Here is a 20,672-nt window from a genome sequence, read left to right as displayed (position 1 = left end):
ACCCTGATGGACTAACAACATTCTTGGTTAAGTATACTAACCTCGACGGTACTAGGAGTAGTGTTGTTTATTCCGGAACTTTTTCTTATTGGCAAGAGTACGCAATAGCTAATCAATACACGTTTCGAGTTTATCCTTTCTTCGATGAAAATTTCAATCGGTTGTACCGATTCTCGTTTTCAATCGAAAACACAACTCCAGATGACGCAGGCATCTATCATATCACATTGACCGGGCAGTGCAGCGATCAACCCTGTCCCCTCTTCTTGGATCACTTGTTCCGCCTCTCCGTCATCTACACCCCCGACTCCCCCCTCCTCTGTCAGGTACAGGACCACTCGTCACATTCTTCTCCTGAAGTACAAGTAACTTGTTCAACTAAAGAAGCGTTTCCTCCGATTGATCTACGTTACATCTCATCCGATGATTGCGAACTTCGAGAATATCATTCCAGAGACGGTAACGCAAAGACGATCAGCGTGAACGTTACGCTGTGTGATGACGTCTTATTCGTCGGTTGCAACGCTACCCAACAACAATTACAGTCTATAAAGGCTCCTGTATATATTGGTCAATGTGTGTTTCACATCGACAATACACCCGGTAAGGAAATAATTAAAAAAAAACCATATGGCAACCTTTTTATTTAATTAAAAACAAAAAGACAAAAAATCCAGCAAAAAAAGGTTAATAACTATCAAAGAAGTGATAACTAACTTGATTTACCTCTGGTCGTGAGATAAGCATATTCCATTTTTTAATATTATTAATATTACATATACTCATAAAATATAAAAATCATAGGCTCGAAATGTTTCAAGCTTTTCTTGGTCTTGAAATAAACGTCTAAAACCAAATGAATTATAATGAATTATAATGTAATTAATTTTGTCTTGATTTGGTAAAGACAAATAATGTACTACAAATGCAATGGCTAGACTGGCTAAAGTGCTATTTTATAATTGTTCTTGCCAATTTATCAATCCTTAAAATAAAAAAATCGGCAAGTCGTATGAACAAACTGCAAAAAAGGAAATTGAATTTCAGAGATCTCAGAAACACAAATTGGAAATCATTTAGTATTGACTTTTAAGTGAACTTTTGTTGATTAATCTTTAAAACGATAGGAAAAGTGCACAAAATTAGGGAATTATTATTTTTAGTATTGAGAACGAGAGCAACAAAAGCTCGTTTGCTGCTCTTAGAATAAAAAGGACATATATACTAATTGATGAGCCGTAAAGATAATTCTATGTACACAAAAGACGAAGTATTAATTTAATCAATAAAATTAATTAGAAAAAATGCGTGATGATTTTTACATTTTGCAATCATCACTTTTTAAATTCGATTGTATAATTGTCGTGAACGATATTCATTCAAAATGTTTATATTTATTCGGCTTGCATGGAGAGAGACCGATCTATAAACGACAGTATGTGTGAAGTAAAACCTAATAATATTTGCAATTTCTGAGACTTTTTAGTTAATTAGTATACTACAAACTTTTCTTTTTTTATCTTTTTTTTTGAGAGAAATTGTGTGACTGCGGAGAACATTAAAGATAGAACGTTGGGCTACTCTGGGATGGCAGACAATCGTGGATCTTAACGGCGCCGGAAGTTACGATCTACGGTAGCGCAATTTTGCACTCAATTTGATCCACATCTTGGCTTTCAAAATATCCATATAGGGAGTCTTCTTTGTGAAGGCTAAACAGGGAGTAAATGTATAGTCATGTTATTTTATTTGCTTTTGGGCATACCCTTATAATTCAGCCTAGCTGTGATAGTAGGGCGTAATATGATATAAGAAATATGAATAATCAATCAGCAGCCTCTGACCTATCACGACACTAATGCATCAGACAATATGAATATTCAATTGGAAAAAGGCGTGACCGATCATAGGTTACCGTATATATTCTGGTTGCTGAAATTGTCGTTTGCAAAATTTGTTGTTAATTTGTCAATAACTATAGGTGTAACGCCATATTTTGTCACGTTTAAAGATATCTGCAGAAAAGTGATTTTTGTTGTTGTTAATGTATCTGACCTCAAGTGACGTCATGGTTATTGAACTGAAAACGTCTTACTTTCTCTATATATTCAACTCATTTAGATACATACAGAAATACATACATACATGCATACCCCGAGAATGTCAATTTTCAATTTCAATGAAGCGTTTAACTTGGAGTACATATACAGCTATCCAAATAGTGTATATATGTATCACATTGTATCATCAACAACAGCAGCATGTATGTATATGTATGTATGTTTATATGTATGTATGTATTTTAGATCCAAAACAGGAACTCGCGAAGAAGCCATCATTGGCTTTTCAAAGCCGCAAGCTGACCGAAGTCAGTCTCTTAGATTCATATTTTAACGTCCATGATTATGAATATTATTGTCAATTGTCAACAACTCTGTAACTGGACGACATACATTAATCTTGGAGTGACTCGAATTCGGGACCTTACGATTGAAAGGAACCGGCGTTAACCACTGAGCTAACACTCCCTAAATATATAAAATAAGTATAAATGAAAGTAAGTATAAATGAGAATGTAAGTTTTCGACGTATAACACAGACCTTCCTTACTATATGATTCATTAACTAATTCCATTCAATGTTTATCTAGCGTTCATATAATAACGGCGCCTTATACAAACGTTCAACACGAAATTTCAATCCAAGAGGCCGTCCATAAGTAACACATGTTTGGTCTATGTTCAAGAACACTTTCAGCTGGGTGGAGACCAGGGTAAAACACGGAACAAACGCTTCTCGGCATTTCGGCTAAGATCATGTGTAGTAGCTGTTCCCTTTCGAGTGGAATGGTGATGCACACCCTACGATGACCACACAGTCACATTCTCGATGCAAGGGGACTGGGGTTGAGAGCGGATCAGTCGTTCGGTAGTTTGGTTTTTGTGCCCAGGTTCTTTCCTGGGTGACTTTTCTTAAAAAGCAATCACGGAACAAACGTTACCTCCGTCTTTAGGCACAGTAGCAGGTACGTACAATGTGCATGCTATTTACATGCAATACGGTACTGTTGTTTAACCAACGTCATTTCCTTTGATCGGGGATCAGTGTAGGATACAGTAGGATAGTGTAGGGGAATGTAGGATAGTTTATGAGCATTTATAATGGTGTAGAATAATGTACTATATGGACGGATTGTGCCTGGTATAGTAGGATTACATAGGATAGTTTTAGCATCATTTAGAATAATGTAGAATCGTGTATTCTATATCTAAAGGATTGTGCATCATATAGAAGGATAGTAGTACATGAGCATGCAGGAGAGAGTGAGAATATTTAGAATATGTAATATGTTGAAGGGTGTGTATGATGTAGTAGGATACTGTACGATAGTGTAGGATCATGAAGGATAGTATATGATAGTCTAGGATTATGCAAGGTAGTGTATACACGTAGTTTTAAAGCTACCGAGGAAGCGTGCTCTCCATCCGGTTAACCAATTTATTATAAACAGGCCCTTTGTCGTCTGAATACAACATATATAGAGCTATGTAAAGACTCGGATATTACGAAGGTTTTTAGTTATCTAACAAAATGAAATATTTGTTTATATACTTCAAGGGAGTATGGCATTGGATGCCAATCCTCTTTCCCCTCTGCACCCCCCCCCATCACACCCCGGGCGCACACACAGGCAAAATGTTCTTTTAAATACTATTGTGTGTCAAAGAGGTTATATTGCTAACGTTTTGGCTGTTGTTATTACTATTCACGTTTCTACAATAACTAAGAAGCTTGGCGAATGCTTGTCTCAGAGGCGGATGAAGAAATCCATAGAGAATTGGATTCAAAGCATTATTAGAGAGAAACAAGAGGGCGAACCAAGGAACCACTACGTGTACACCCGGGATGATGATAGCGACGCAAAATGGCATCACACACACCACAAACACACATACAATAACAAATAGATTACGCGTTACTTTATTTTGGCGGCTGGATATTGCTTGTTCTGTGGCTGACTGTTTTCTGTCTGACTCACATATGTTCTTGTTCACCGTAACCGGTGTAGTGATACGTGACGTATTTTGAGGGACGACCTCGGATATCGTCTCTAGTGAATTAGGCTCTTGTTCCTCTTCGGTTGTCCTCCTACCTGCCTCATCCGAGGCTAAGTCGACAAACTTCTTCTTTCTGTGGGCTCCGGGCAATTTACTCTTTAGTTCTTGATGGTGCTTCCGAAGATGCATAAAAATCAACACATAGCTTATTACAATTATGAGGAAAATTGGAATTCCGACAACGAGTCCAACCGCTAAGCTAGAATGTCCAGAATCACTCGATACAACGAGACAAGCTTTATATCGAATGTTATATCCTAATTTCGCAATATCCAGTAAAGAGGCTGAAGTGACAACCACAAATGTAAGAGCCCACGAAATGGCGATCATGATGAACACATTCCGATTTGTGTAAATCTTATCGTAAGTTCTTACTTTCCCTCGAACTAGCATAACACGACAAACCGCTATTAATGCTAATGTCAAGAGACTTATTACTTGTACTGATATTGCAATAGCTGCGATCGCTGTACAGCCAGAGTTATTATTATTCGAGGATTTTGGTGGTTCACCAAGGATGGTCGTGATATGATACGGCACTGTAGCACAAGAAATCAAGTTAGAGACAGCAAGACTAGCTATGAATTTATTGGTCGGTGTCCACAATGTACGGAAACGTACGACAGCGACCACAACGAGAATGTTTCCGACAATACCTACGACGGTGACGACACAGAGAAGGATCGAGATGGCCATCTTTTGACCTGGGACTGACTGCAGACTGTACGTTGATGATGTTGAGTGATGGAGATCGCTGGTTCTGCTATAAAAAGGATGGTTAAATGGTTTAAGTTTAACTAAGTAAAATCGAAGTATCATCTTTGATCGAAAACGACGTTAGAAAGATTTGTTGGGAGTCACGAACAGATAGTCAGATAATTAAAGTACTTTTACCAGAGATTGGTCTGTAGAGTACGTCAAGCCAAGTTTCAGTTGCTATATAATCAAATACCTTCCTTTAGGGACATTGTACAAGCATATTACACGGGGCGAGGCTTTGGCTTCTGTCTGAGACCTTGTGATAGGTTCGTCTCTTATAATCTAACAAATATGGCACTCCAAAGCTAATGGAGAATTTTGTGTTAAGTTTCGATTGTTCCAAATGTCTAAGTTGGGAAGCGACTCTATAACCAAATCAGAAACGTTCACAACGTTCAAAAGTTTCATGTGGATTTTATTTTTCTTCATCTATAGCATTCGTTTTTATTTTACATGTGCTCCATAGTTACTGTCAGAGTTGTAGTCCGACTGAGTATACAGCATCGTGAGTACGAGTACAAGCTCAACATAGTTTCCATGGTAACGCAAATAGACAAGGGCGGCGGAACCCGGGGGACACAGGGGGCACGTGCCCCCCCACTTTTCCTCAGGTTAAAAATGTGCCCTTTTTCTACATAAAAATTTCTAAATAAATAAAGAGTTTACAAAGCGAAACCCACGTCGAATGAAATATTTCGGGAAGTTCAACATGTTAATGTGCATATCATATAGGCATGCGTTGGATATTACATCGCATGCCAATAACATACAATCATTTACCTTGTTATAACCCTTCCAAATTGGTTATAATTATTGGGAAAGTCGTTACAATAATAATGATCATAATAATATCAGTTTAACCAAGGGCGTAGGAACCGGGGGGGCTGGGGGGCGCCAGCCCCCCAGTGAAAAATGTGGAGGGGCGGAAGTATCATTCCGCCCCCCCGGTTCGCAAGTCAGAAAACCCCTTTTTCATTTCCAAATGAGAAAAAAATCTCATTTGGAGCACCAAATTGCATCTTAGGCCAGGTGAAAATACAAAATTAAGTTTACAAAATGGAGTGGGTGTTGAAGTGTGCTATATTGCACCAAATTGCATCTGAGGCCACCTGGAAATGCAAAAAATTCCAAAGGGGAGGGGGACACCCCCTCTCCTTAGACCCCTCCCCCAGGCCGGCCATCAGTCTTCAGCCCCCCCCCCCCCACTCAAAAGTACCTTCCTATGCCACTGAGTTTAACCATTGAAAAACACATAGAAAATTATTTTTCTTTCAGTATTTTGACATATTTCATTTGCTTTCATGCATGTATCGATCGCGTGTGCAGGGACTTGGACTTTATAATGATTTTCCAATTTCCCAATTTGCACATTAGATATTGCAGTGCTAGTTTGCATTGTTTACTTGAGGGGGGGGGGTGGCGTTGATGGAGTGATGTGTATACGCAAATAAGATAATACAATAAGAGTTATAAAGGGTACTAAATATCAGGCTGCATCAGTCCAATCGAATTTCTGCAAAGTGCCCTTCGACGTTGGTGCCCCCCAGATTAAAAGTGCTTCCGCCGCCCTTGCAAGTAGAGTCTGAGGCGGAACGGTATACGACGCTTACCTAATATTTGAGGTGTTAAAGCAGCATTTTGCGTTGGGTCGCTTTTTTCCACCTTTTTAACATGTGCATCGATTTTTTTAGATGTATCAATCATAAAACAGCAAACTAAGATACCATCCAAGTTTCACCCTGCCAAGAGCGTTAATTAGCGAGTAATTAACGATTTATGTCGATAACGAGTAAAAGTGTCCTCAACAAAGTTTTCATATCTCCAAATCCACTAGTTTGAATTCCACCAATCAGTGAATAGTATGTTTATTCATGAGCATTTTGCGTTTGATCGCCGTTTTCTACTTTTTTGACATGTCCATCGAGTTTTTTACATGCATCAAATCACAAAACAGCAAATTAAGATATTAGCCAAGTTTTTCCCAGCCAAAAACGTTAATTGGCGAGTATTCCACATACAAAATTAATCGCATTCAGTTCCCAAACCCACTAGTTTGAATTCAACCAATCAGAGATGCAGGTTTAGTTATGAGCCGTTGCTAAAAATAGATTCAAGACTTTGCCTTGGTACAACCAAGGAGTTGTTATGCAACTCCCTGGTACAACTGCCATATAGACTGTACACAAATCAAGCGTGGTGTTATATTACGTATCTGTCAATGACGTTCGTAGTGTTTAAATATTCATATTATGGGCGAGGTTTATTGGGTTCTCAACGGAAAATATCTTGGAGAACAACAAAGTTAAAAGTTGCAATTTTTTTCGACTTTTATGCCACCATTTGAAGTAAAATATAAATAGATAAGCTAGTTATGTATGTCGTTATGGCATAGTGGAGTCAGTGAGGTTGAGAAAAATCATAGAAAAGGACGCAAAATGCTGCTTTAAATACTCGTATGAGATTTTGCATAGTGATTCGCGCCCAAATTCACGAGGGAGAGTGAAAGTCCTGGCCAATTATGTTAGAATACTAATATAGGACTCACTGCAAATAAATGTAAAAAAGATACTGGTTGTAATAAAAACAAAATGATCTTTAAGCATAACTGGATCATGCTTGTATTGTCACGGGTACACGGGGATAAACGAGACGTGTAGACGAAAAATAAGTGAAGTCGAATGGAGGTGTCATACTCTCCGTTGTTTAATTGCTTTCCGTATTGTGAGTCCGCACTTTCAAACACCGCCTATCTCTCTCTCTGCCCTCTTTAATAACCATTTTAAACGGCACATAACAAAACAGATACCAATGATATACATTTAAACGTACGCATACCATACAAAGGCAATCAGACTGATTGTATGGCTGTAAATAGAACCTGTAACAGTATATAAGCTAATCACAGAGTCACAATCGCCTGTTGAGGCTCTATAGTGACGCAATTGTTGATACGGTAACAGTATTAATGAATTGGAAACTCTTGGAATCGGGACAATACGCCGGATGTTATCACAATTTTGATTACCGAAGTATGAAATCACACAGTGCATACATGCGTCACACTGGTGTCGTACCATATAATTAATCCATCCGTTTAAATTACACACTAAATTCGTAACTTCACCAGCCCACTCAAAACATATATGTAGAAGTTTTTATCTGGTATATCCTACCCACCACATGATATACTAATGACTAGGCCTTTCGTGGCACCTGCAAACTTCAGTATCATGTCCGTCTATATTTTTGCTAGAGTAGTTATAATGGCATCTTTCTACACATTTTCTTACGCACAATTTTCAGCAACTTTTATAATCATAAATTGCAGTGCAGATATATGTAAATTGTTAGATTTTGATTTACCTCCATAAGTGACCAATCATATTTCTCTTCGAACCTATTTGAAATCAGCCACATTGCATTATATGTATAGTCGTAAAGAGTTCAAAGGTTGTACCGAACAAACGTATAAAAGAAACAAGAATCTGTTCAAAGTCACCAAATTTCGTTATAAAGTCACCAGCCACATTTCATTACAAATTCACTTTCTCATTTCTAAAATAAAAATTAACCCGCCTCATTTCATTATATAAGTCACACGCCTCATTCCACTTTAAAGTCTAACGCCTCATGTCAGTATTAGATCACCGGCATCATTTTCATTGTAAAGTCACCCGCCTCATTTCATTACAGTCACCCGCCTCATTTCATTACAAAGCCACCGCCTCATTCCATTGTAAAGTATAACGCCTCATGTCAATATAAAGTCACATGCCTCATGTCATTATTAGATCACCCGCCTCATTTCATTATATAAGTTACACGCCTCATTCCACTTTAAAGTCTAACACCCCTTGTCAATATGAAGTCACACGCCTCATGTCATTATTAGATCACCGGCATCATTTTCATTGTAAAGTCACCCGCCTCATATTCATTGTAAAGTCACCAGCCTCCGTTCATTACAAAGTCACCCGCCTCATTTTATTTTAAAGTATAACGCCCCATGGTAATGTAAAATCACATGCCTCATGTCAGTATTAGATCACCAGCCTCATTTTCATTATAAAGTCACCCGCCTCATTGCATTTTGAGGTAGCCCACCTCAATTGCATTATGAGGTAGCCCTCCTCATTTCATTACGATGGCATACGCAAATCAAAGCCATGGGCATGCATACTGTGTAATAAACGTTGTACACTATTGGAACACAGTATAACTAAAGATCATATGCAACATGGGACTTAAGAACTGGAAATTATTAAGTAAGGTATCTCCTCAAGAGGTAATACACGACACCTTCATCACCCTTCCTCCCATATCTCAAACTCCTTTGAAATACTAATATATTCACATTCAAGTATAGCATGCTTACCACTGACACATTTTCGATAGACATCCACAGGTTTTACATATTTTATTTTTATTTTTATGAAACTGACTTATCGTTATGAAGCATGTATACTAAACAGGTGTACCACCCGTGGTTCTTTCTGTAAAGCTATAGAAGTATGATTATTATACCGTACAACAAATGCGATACATCCAGTCAAAAATTAAATATGTACTTACTCTTTCATGTTGATGTTTCGCTGTTGTGTGATGTGTAGATAGCTATCGATCTTTTTACGAGACGCGAATCAATGAGCAAAAACCATGTATGCACATTATTATAACAAACACTACCACTGGGAATTGTCTTAGTAGTTTAGCTAAATAAACGATATAGTTTCACTGTATAGTTTATGTAAGGAACTCCTTTCCTGACAAAATTGTTAATTCCAACAGGAAAACGTTACACCATATACTTAGCACAACATAGCATGTTGTTCATGGGCCGGAACGATATTCATGTTTTCATAGATAACAAATTTGTTATCTTTGATAAAATGAATATATGAAAGTGCAGACTTGATGAGGAGGAAGCAATAGAAATGCGACACAGTAACTAACTATAGGCTATGGACGCAGTGCCTTTAGTGGAATTGTGACCCTCTCGACCGGTATCGAAATACTGGACGTTCAATCAGCGTCCATAGCCTAACGATCTCCACAAATCGTTAAGTATGTGACACCGAGCGGTTAAAATAACTATAACTATAACTAATAGTTATTTGTTCTAATAACCAGAGTAAGGTTTTGTTCAAACGGCGTTCTCGTCGCCGTTCGTACATACATGTTTGTGTATACCTAGGTGTATACCTAGGTTGTACGGGTGGAGGCGGTTGTGTATACCTAGTGTGTGCATATGTACGCGTTTGCGTATACCTAGGTTGTGCGTATGTACGCATTTGTGTGTACATGGGTTGTGCGTATGTACGCATTTCTGAGTACCTAGGTTGGGCATATTTACGCGCGTGTGTGTGTGCATATGGACGCGTTTGTGTATACCTTGGTTGCGCATATGTACGCGTATGCGTATACCTAGGTTGCGCATATGTACGCGTTTGCGTATACCTAGGTTGTGCATATGTACGCGTTTGTGTAAACCGTACCTAGGTTGTGCTTACGTTCCATAGTATTTGGTTAGGTCTACAACTTTCGGAAGGATAGTAACAGCCCACTACAAACAATCAAACTTGTTATTTGCTTTGTCCTTTGTTCCGTGTCTTCTAACTATAAGCCATGATTCCGGCTATAAATTTGTGCCATTGTGCAAACCATTGATACCGAGTTCGTGCATGAAGATAGTTATAATACGCTATAGGCTTTACGCGTTAACCTACACACGTTGTTATCCTTGCGAAGGGTTCAGAATTGATAGATTATTTTCAGAATAATTGGTGCAGTATTAAGAAGACTGAAGCACAATAATGGACGAGTAAGTATATTTATCAGACATGCAGGCCTAGAAGGATAAGGTGTATAAACTGGTTTTAAAGATTTCATGTAAGTTTATACAACAGTTGTAGGACTGTGTAGCAGGTTAATTGTGTAAAATTACACCATAGTGACATCGTGGCCCGATTCTGAAGCACAGTCTATTGAACTCATTGTAATAAGACACTATACAGTAATTATAACTATACAATGCCACAACGTCGCTATACATTATACTGATAATTGAAGGACAACTTTTGGGCTAAATCTATTTTTCTACTGGTTTTGTTTTTATTGGTCAGAACCTTATACTTCTAAGTTCATGCCTAATCTCATTATGCCTGGTGAGTTTTTGATAAACTGGAGTAAAATATTATGCTTTCGGGTTCCTTAAACTCTCCTTAATGTTGGAATTCAGTACTTGAACTACGGTAACTTGTTAAGATTTCACCGTAAAATAAAATCTTAAATATTATCCATTCGGATCATTTTCTTCATCTACGTTATCACATGCACAGTGACCATGACGATCCTACGACATCAACGTACAGTCTGCAGTCAGTCCCCGGTCAAAAGATGGCCATCTCGATCCTTCTCTGTGTCGTCACCGTCGTAGGTATTGTCGGAAACATTCTCGTCGTGGTCGCTGTCGTACGTTTCCGTATATTGTGGACACCGACCAATAAATTCATAGCTAGTCTTGCTGTCTCTAACTTGATTTCTTGCGCAACATTGCCGTATCATATCACGACCATCCTTGGTGAACCACCAAAATCCTCGAATAATAATAACTCTGGCTGTACAGCGATCGCAGCTATTGCAATATCAGTACAAGTAATAAGTCTCTTGACATTAGCATTAATAGCGGTTTGTCGTGTTATGCTAGTTCGAGGGAAAGTAAGAACTTACGATAAGATTTACACAAATCGGAATGTGTTCATCATGATCGCCATTTCGTGGGCTCTTACGTTTGTGGTTGTCACTTCAGCCTCTTTACTGGATATAGCGCAATTAGGATATAACATTCGATATAAAGCTTGTCTCGTTGTGTCGAGTGATTCTGGATCTTCTAGCTTAGCGGTTGGACTCGTTGTCGGAATTCCAATTTTCCTTATAATTGTAATAAGCTATGTGTTGATTTTTATGCATCTTCGGAAGCATCATCAAGAACTAAAGAGTAAATTGCCCGGACCGAAGAGAAATAAAAATGATGTAAATCTGTCCCCAATTCGACCAGAATGCAAGACAGGAACTTTTGGTAAGATGGCAACCGAAGAACGACAGGGGACTGATTCAATTCAATCCGGCTCTCCAATCACCACTACAATAGCAGTCGGGGTAAGCGAGAACAGCAATGGCGGTAAGAGGGCAAAATCAGCCACGGAACGCGCAATATCCAACCGCCAATATAAAGTAACGCGTAATTTGTTTATTATTGTGTGCGTATTTGTGGTGTGTGTGATGCCATTTACCATTGCTATCATCTTGCCTAACGCACAAGCAGTAATTCCATGGTTCGCTCTCTTGTTTCTGTCTAATAATGCCATGAACCCAATTCTTTACGGATTTCTCCATCCTCCACTAAAGGACGCTTTCGCGAAACTGTTCAACTTTTGTCGAAATTGCGATTGTAAAGAAGAGCGATAACTGATTGTAATATCGATTTAAGTTTTGTACATCATCGAGGCCCATGTATTAGAATCGCAGTTTTCTGTTAAGCGTGAAACAGAAAAGAAAGAACGATGCAGGGAGGGGGTTGGGGGGGGTGGGGTGGAGGGGTGATCACATTGTTTCGTCTTTTGTGTAAATATTTGAAAAGACGACTTTTCTCACACTAAAATTTTTGTTAAATAATATGTGGCATGTTCAATGGCTTCCATCTTGTTTATTCGTCTTTTTATTGGTGATCAAATATATCCTACCTTTGTCACCGAGTCGAGTGGATGTAACGATGAGGAGGGGAGGGGTAGGGGTGAGCATACTTGGCTCGGCAACACCGCCCTCGGAGGTGCGGGATCAGCAATGGCTTCAGGACGATTCGGTTAGAATATTAGAAGTTTACTTGAAGGGGATAATTTTAAGATTATTAGTCTTTTGATCATCATTATGTGATGAAGGGAAGATTAAATGGAAACATATTTTGGAAGCTTAACGAATGAGTGGCTGTGTCTTTTTGTGTCTTTGGTTTTCTTTCTTAATTTTGCTAAGAATAATATATGAAACGTTTCTGTTCTCATCACAAATGCAAGCTTGTAAACAATGATGGCACATTGAATTTTGTATTTATGTATGGAAGATCAATGCGCAAAACGGTAACATTAAATTAATCAAAATATTACAAAATTTTAAACATATTTTGAAATGCGTAGGATTGATCTGAGAAGGTGAATAAACTAACCCAAAATTAATTCTTCAACAATCAAAATAGTCTCAAAGGGATTGATATTAAACTGTAGAATGACATCTCTAAAACTGAAGGTAAAAACGGATTGACTTAATCAGCATTGAGAATAACTTCTTGGGAGGTTGAGTTCTTAAGCAGAAATATTGTATTTTGTAAAGGTATCGAAAAGTATTTGGTTCAAGAAAGTATCCAATTTCTATCATTATGACTCGTTCATTTATTAACATATATTAATTCATTATTCATTCTTTTTGGAAAAGCACATAGATGCAGGTGTAAATTCGTTGCGTCGAGTAAGCTTGCTACTGACCGCAAATGAAGCCATTTAAGGTCAACCCACCAGAAATCCTCCAAAGCGATATATATATATATATATATATATATATATATATATATATATATACATATATGTGTATATATATTCATTTGCCTTTGTCGTTTGGCTCCATTTCATTAACAAAAATCTGTTTAAAGTATCTTTTCGAGATCCGGCTTTAGAATTAGGTTTGATCTCTCGAACAAGGCAAATACGTCACCAAAACACAAAAGTCTGTTTAAAGTATCTTTTTCGAGATCCGGCTTTAGCATTATGCTTGATCTCTATAGAGCAAGGCAAATACGTCACCAAAACAGAACTAGCATTTTTCGATACAGGTGACAAACGCCCACAGGTGTATATCATATATATATATATATATATATATATATATATATATATATATATATATATATATATATATATATATATATATATATATATATATGCAATGGAAGTAAACGACAAAGGCAAATGAATATATATAAATGAAAATCGTAATGAGTTGGAAAATCAAGAACAGTGAAAAAACTTTCAGCCTCCACCGGGATTCGAACCACGGGCCTCCCGCTCTGTACGCGGACACCCTAACCACTAGGCTATGGACGCTGATTGTATGTCCAGAGGTTCGAAACCGGTAAGGAAGATCGTAATTCCACTGTAGGCGTTTGTCACCTATATCGAACAATACTAGTTCTGTTTTTGGTGACATATTTTGCCCTACTCTAGAGATCAAACATGATGCTATCCAACTCGAAAATCATTTGTGATTCCTAAAGCCGGATCTCGAAAGAGATACTTTGAACAGACTTTTTGTTAATGCAATGGAAGTAAACGACAAAGGCAAATGAATATATATAAATGAAAATCGTAATGAGTTGGAAAATCAAGAACAGTGAAAAAACTTTCAGCCTCCACCGGGATTCGAACCACGGGCCTCCCGCTCTGTACGCGGACACCCTAACCACTAGGCTATGGACGCTGATTGTATGTCCAGAGGTTCGAAACCGGTAAGGAAGATCGTAATTCCACTGTAGGCGTTTGTCACCTATATCGAACAATACTAGTTCTGTTTTTGGTGACATATTTTGCCCTACTCTAGAGATCAAACATGATGCTATCCAACTCGAAAATCATTTGTGATTCCTAAAGCCGGATCTCGAAAGAGATACTTTGAACAGACTTTTTGTTAATGCAATGGAAGTAAACGACAAAGGCAAATGAATATATATAAATGAAAATCGTAATGAGTTGGAAAATCAAGAACAGTGAAAAAACTTTCAGCCTCCACCGGGATTCGAACCACGGGCCTCCCGCTCTGTACGCGGACACCCTAACCACTAGGCTATGGACGCTGATTGTATGTCCAGAGGTTCGAAACCGGTAAGGAAGATCGTAATTCCACTGTAGGCGTTTGTCACCTATATCGAACAATACTAGTTCTGTTTTTGGTGACATATTTTGCCCTACTCTAGAGATCAAACATGATGCTATCCAACTCGAAAATCATTTGTGATTCCTAAAGCCGGATCTCGAAAGAGATACTTTGAACAGACTTTTTGTTAATGCAATGGAAGTAAACGACAAAGGCAAATGAATATATATAAATGAAAATCGTAATGAGTTGGAAAATCAAGAACAGTGAAAAAACTTTCAGCCTCCACCGGGATTCGAACCACGGGCCTCCCGCTCTGTACGCGGACACCCTAACCACTAGGCTATGGACGCTGATTGTATGTCCAGAGGTTCGAAACCGGTAAGGAAGATCGTAATTCCACTGTAGGCGTTTGTCACCTATATCGAACAATACTAGTTCTGTTTTTGGTGACATATTTTGCCCTACTCTAGAGAGTGACATATTTTGCCCTACTCATATATATATATATATATATATATATATATATATATATATATATATATATATATATATACATATATATATATATATATATATATATATATATATATATATATATATATATATATATACATATACATATATATATATATATATATACATATATATATATATATACATATATATATATATATATATATATATATATATATATATATATATATATATATATATATATATATATATCCCGGTGGAGGCTGAAAGTTTTTTCACTGTTCTTGATTTTCCAACTCATTACGATTTTCATTTATATATATATATATATATATATATATATATATATATATATATATATATATATATATATATATATAGATGTAAGTTTATTCTTACGTTTTAAACTTTTCCTTTTCCCCAAACACCGCCCAACTCCAGCCAATTTCGACCACTTTCCTATTACAGAATGTAAATCACTTTTTACGCAATGTCGATTAAAAACTCAAGCGCCAATGGCTACATTTGACGAAGTATGAAGTCTGTAGTTTACATTCACACGTATGATTAACTGAAGCACGTGGTCCAAGGGACCGCGAAAATGTTTGCATGCTTGCGATGAAGATATTACTGTGGTTTGAAATGCACATTTTACTCTAGCAACTCTCCATGCGGAGAGAACAAAACATATGCCTACTGTGAGATAATACTTTTCAGTATTAGAGATGATAGCTTCTCACAAAATTCATAAAACTCTCTCAACTTATAACATTTGTGATCAAAAGAATGATTCAAATATAAGTATTATTCTTAGTAAACAATTCAACTACAACATGATATTTGAGTGCACACTTATTATGATAGCCTATAGTACAAACTTCGCTTTCTCTACACAGGGCCACAGGGGACAGTAACGTTACAAGCAGTTGCATTCAAACAACAACTTCGTGTTGATTGAGCACTATAGATGCAAGAATGTTTGCAGACAATGGTAAGGGTAGGGCTTTTAATCAAATCACTGGAAATTTGGTAACGCATCATTGACTTCTTTCAGCATGAAAGTCTTTGTAATGGAAGTGTTGTTAACTCTGTAACTTGCGGTTGATTGTTATTGATTTACTTGTTTTCAAACAATATTCAATTATCTGTACATAGGATTGGAAAAAATTTTGGTTCCTTTGAGAAGTTGTGGTTTATTGAAATGAAAGAAAGAAAGATATTCATTCCAAAAAGTGTTTGTTATGCTTTATTTAGGCTTAGTTGTGAGTGTGTGTACCTGGGGTTTGTTTCCTCAACAAAAGAAATTGTGACGCAAGCAATTTGAAGGTTTGGCGTCCCTGGCTTAAAGATTGCGTCCCCAGACGCAGAATCCTGCGTTCGTATTATAACAATGCGATGGAAGTCCCCCTGGGACCTTTGTAAGCAATACTTGGCAGCGACCTTACATTTTGGAGGAATATTCGGAGCACAGTCAATGATAACACCACGACTAGATAGGGGCTTATTGGAGAGTATCTAAAATGAAACGAATCTTCTATTAATGGGGCTACACAATGAACCCAGCCAAGCAATTAATGTCAGACGCCCTCTATTTTTCTCCAACTTCTGATTCCGTCATACAATCATCAAGAATAGGTACATAAATTTGACAAATGGTAGACAACTTGTTAAATGTTTCAAGGCAGGCAAAGGCAGAACGATATAAATTAAGTTTAGTAAATTTCAACATCTCTCAAAGTCACTGCTTCACCAACCCCCCCCCCTCTTTTTCTTTCTTTTTTACATCACCTTGAGAGATAATTCCTATCATTTTAAGACATATGTTACTGCCTTAGGTATGAGAAGCATTGAACAAACTGAATATTTCAGGAATGGTGTTAACTCGGCAGGTGAGTATTTTACGGAACACCACCCTTAATTGTGGATGAAGAAAGCCGTGGATGATAGGATTCGTGGCGCTATTTAAAAATAAGAGAATCGCAAACCAAGGTATAACAGCGTTTGCATCGGGATGAATAATAGCAATCAAAAATGGTAATAGACAAACCACAAAAACACAGACAATAACAAACAAATTACGGGTTACTTTGTTTTGGCGGATGGATATCATTCGTTCCGTGTTAGATTTCTGTCTCACTACAGCTCCAGCTCGTGCACTTCGGAAACTTACGCACGCCGAAATGGACCTTAAAGGATAAGAACGATTCGGCTCAGCTGAATGTAATGAATTCGATCTGTTAAGACTGCCTCTAATAGAACCAACCCTAGTCAGTTCATTATCACTTGGTCTCCGTGCTTTATACAAGTTTGCTGGATTTCTTGTAAAATTTTGAGCCTGCATTGCGCTCCTCATGTGCATATGTCTTTTTCGTATAAATACAAAAACGAGCGCATAGCTGACGAAGATGATCAGAAAGCAAGGAATCCCTACCACAATTCCGGCGACTAGACTAGCAATTCCCGATTTGCTAGAATCGACAACGCAAATTTTGTATTTATTGTTAAATCCCAGAGTTGCAAATCCTACGGAAGATGCTAAAATCAAGAGCAAGACCGGAAGAATCCACGACACTGCAATCATGATAAAGACATATCTGTTGGTATAAATCTTATCATAGGTGATTCTTTGACCACGAATCAGAAGGACCCGGTTGACAGCGATCAATGTTAACGTCAAAAGACTGATAATTTGAGTCGATATGACAGTTATCGCCATAAAAACGCAACCGTTTTGTTTTGGCGGGAATTTACGCAAAATCGTCGAAACGTGAAACGGGGAGGTGACACATGTTATGAAGTTGCAGACAGCAAGGCTGGCGATGAATGTATTAGTTGCCGATCGTAGTTGACGACAAAGAAAGAGGGCGAACACCAAAAGGACGTTACCGACGACGCCTACGACAGCGATCACGCAGATGAGAATCGCGATGAAGACTTTTTGAATAGGAAAGTCGTCTATCATGTACTGAGACGACGACGTCGAAGATGACGACGGTGGTGGATAATCCAAAGTGATCCTATCGTTGGAGACGGATGTACTGTAACATATATAAAGAGATTGAAATAGTTGGTTAGGCCTAATGCTGTTAGTTTAGTCATGTTGCTATTAACTTATAGTTTAACAAGAACAAGGCGTTCAGGAAGAAACAATCCTTAATCATGATAACGGATTGCAGCCAAGATACTAATAGTAGGCTAGGCAGAATGAATTCGATCCTCTCAAAATATGATGAATATAGACTTTCTACAACAGGTAATTCTCCCCGTGATTGGAAGTTAGACTGGGTTATAGTCCTACAAGGTATATACGGTAGGCTACAAATGAAGTGTATAGTTAGGCCTACTAGTTACCTCAATGAATTTGAGCCAAACTAAAAGAGCTGTATAGGTTTTTTAATCACGACACAACAGAACGTGTTGTATAAACTGTGAAATATTTAAACATTACCTATCCATCTTACGATTTCTGTCGATGTAAGTCGATGACAGGGAAGAAACGGTGATCACGTTTTAAGAAAGGCTTTTACCCCTCATATCAGAATATAAAAAAAAGTCATGAACACCACTAAAATTTTCAAAACATCGTGTGACATTAAACAGGTGTTTACAATATTCTGTTATGACTGTTTGTTCCATATATTCAAAATATTACAGACTTTTGGTACGGTATATCTATAGCATGTATTAAACAAAACAACTGATCGAGTCAGCAAAGAAGTTTTCCGGATGAGCGCACAGTTATAAAAATCCATTAAGTCAAGAAAGAATGCATGGCAGCGTACAACCCTGTTCTGTTTTGACCTCCATGGTTCAACTTATATGTTTAGGATAGACGTTCAACTATATCGAATTTAAAAGTTCTACGTGTTTCCCCATGAGTGTGAGAGGCATTCTACGACGTTATTGAATTAATGGGGGGGGGGGGGGGGAGGACAATAATAGTAGGAACAGAATGAACTTAAAAACTAAAATACTCCAAATAGAACAACATTCCCCGTCACCAAAAAGGAGAAGAAAAAGACAAAAAAGATAATTTGGAAGAAATAACCTCGTGTTAATTGAACACAGTTGTGAGAAGCTGGACGAGAATGAACTAGCCTTAAGTAACAACTGGATTCAGGAACTTGGAAAGCAAGAATTAACCAACGTTATTGTAGTGTTTTTTTATTCTTCATACCTCCCCGTCTCCTATTCCTACACATAATTGATGGGTAGAAATAATATAAATATATACAATCCAAGAGAAGCCTCCTCTTCGCGTCCCCCCCCCCCCGCCGTCCCCCTCCCCCACCGGGGTCCTTGTCTTTCCTATACGAGCTTATTTTTCTTCTGTAAAAATGCGACATAAAAGAATGCCAATTGACATAATTGTCCCCTGCCCAAATTGGCTACGGTCGCTACCCCTAGATAATGGTTAGTGTTAAATTCAGTGTCACTCCATGAATGAATGATAAATGTTCTCAAACTCAATATTTGTCTGAAAAGGGGAAAGGGGGCGGTTAGAAGGGTGACGCAATAATGTGTATGGAATTAGAAATTTAAAAAGCAAATATTACCTAAAATTGAGTTTAAGAACTATCAATTTCGTGACGATTTACGCTGATGATGAAGTGAAAGTTGCATCTTTTAACTACCTCTTTTCTTGCGTTGACTTTTCTCTTATCCATCGAATGGTTTAAAGATTCCTTTGTCTAATGATTGTGTCATTGAAAGTATGTATGCATGCATTCCAGATCCTCCTGCAAGCAGGAACTCGCGAAGAAGCCATCATTGGCTTATCAAAGCCGCAAGCTGACCGAAGTCAGTCTCTTAGATTCATATGTAACGTCCATGATTATGAATTGTCAATTGTCAACAACTCTGTTACTGGACGACATTCATTAATCTTGGAGTGACTCGAACTCGGGACCTTATGATTGAAAGGCACCAGAGTTAAGCACTGAGCTAACACTCCTGAAACAAAATTGTCATTGTCTGTAAACAAAACGCAAGAAGGACCCTTTCAAACTATAGAAGAACCAATGGAAATGTTGGCAAGCCTTGTATAGCTACTCAAGAAAATAATTTAGGACTGTTATAGAGGTCATACTTTAGTAATACTTAATGATATCAAAACTAATGTATGTAATGTCAGAGCGTTCATTGTACAAATAGGTTCCTGCTATCCTAAACTGACACACCATGATTCGACGTTTGTCATCGTAATATCTGAGAAACATTCTTTTGTCTTCGGATATTAAATAATCACCATGACTCACACCACGTTTGAAGTACCTTTGAATTTCACAAACCTCATGACCTTTGACATTTTAAGTATAGCTAAACATTCTAAACTTTCATTTCAAATAATGTAGTGATTACACTTATCGGCATATATAGCATACTATCCTGTTTGAATGCATG

At 37.7% G+C, this 20,672-nt stretch overlaps 3 protein-coding genes across 3 annotated transcripts in view; 1 reads left to right on the top strand and 2 right to left on the bottom strand.

Moving 5' to 3' along the window:
- The window catches only part of LOC139975892 (G-protein coupled receptor moody-like), a 114,336-nt gene extending 100,530 nt beyond the window's left edge, over positions 1 to 13,806 (top strand). The window contains exons 2-3 of the mRNA XM_071984166.1: positions 10,573 to 10,698; positions 11,216 to 13,806. Of these exons, the coding sequence (XP_071840267.1) occupies positions 10,691 to 10,698; positions 11,216 to 12,344 (1,137 nt within the window). The 5' untranslated portion in view covers positions 10,573 to 10,690 and the 3' untranslated portion in view covers positions 12,345 to 13,806. The remainder of the gene's footprint in view (positions 1 to 10,572; positions 10,699 to 11,215) is intronic.
- Positions 1,079 to 10,231, bottom strand: LOC139975890 (G-protein coupled receptor moody-like). Its single transcript, XM_071984164.1, has 2 exons — positions 9,450 to 10,231; positions 1,079 to 4,878 (listed from the first exon to the last, which is right to left on the bottom strand). Exons 1-2 carry the CDS (start codon positions 9,455 to 9,457, stop codon positions 3,705 to 3,707), a joined length of 1,182 nt encoding a protein of 393 aa, XP_071840265.1. The 5' UTR covers positions 9,458 to 10,231; the 3' UTR covers positions 1,079 to 3,704.
- A 1,772-nt stretch (positions 13,807 to 15,578) lies between the features above and the next one.
- LOC139975889 (G-protein coupled receptor moody-like) lies at positions 15,579 to 19,059 on the bottom strand. The gene is made up of 2 exons (XM_071984163.1): positions 18,718 to 19,059; positions 15,579 to 18,307 (listed from the first exon to the last, which is right to left on the bottom strand). The coding sequence occupies exons 1-2, from the start codon at positions 18,723 to 18,725 to the stop codon at positions 17,101 to 17,103; spliced, it is 1,215 nt and encodes a 404-aa protein (XP_071840264.1). The 5' UTR covers positions 18,726 to 19,059; the 3' UTR covers positions 15,579 to 17,100.
- Positions 19,060 to 20,672: the final 1,613 nt, after the last annotated feature.

This window comes from Apostichopus japonicus, chromosome 11, assembly GCF_037975245.1.
Source record: "Apostichopus japonicus isolate 1M-3 chromosome 11, ASM3797524v1, whole genome shotgun sequence".
NCBI lineage: Eukaryota > Metazoa > Echinodermata > Holothuroidea > Aspidochirotida > Stichopodidae > Apostichopus > Apostichopus japonicus.
The sequence above is the reverse complement of the archived record's forward strand: the minus strand, read 5'-3'. Positions and strand labels throughout refer to the sequence as shown.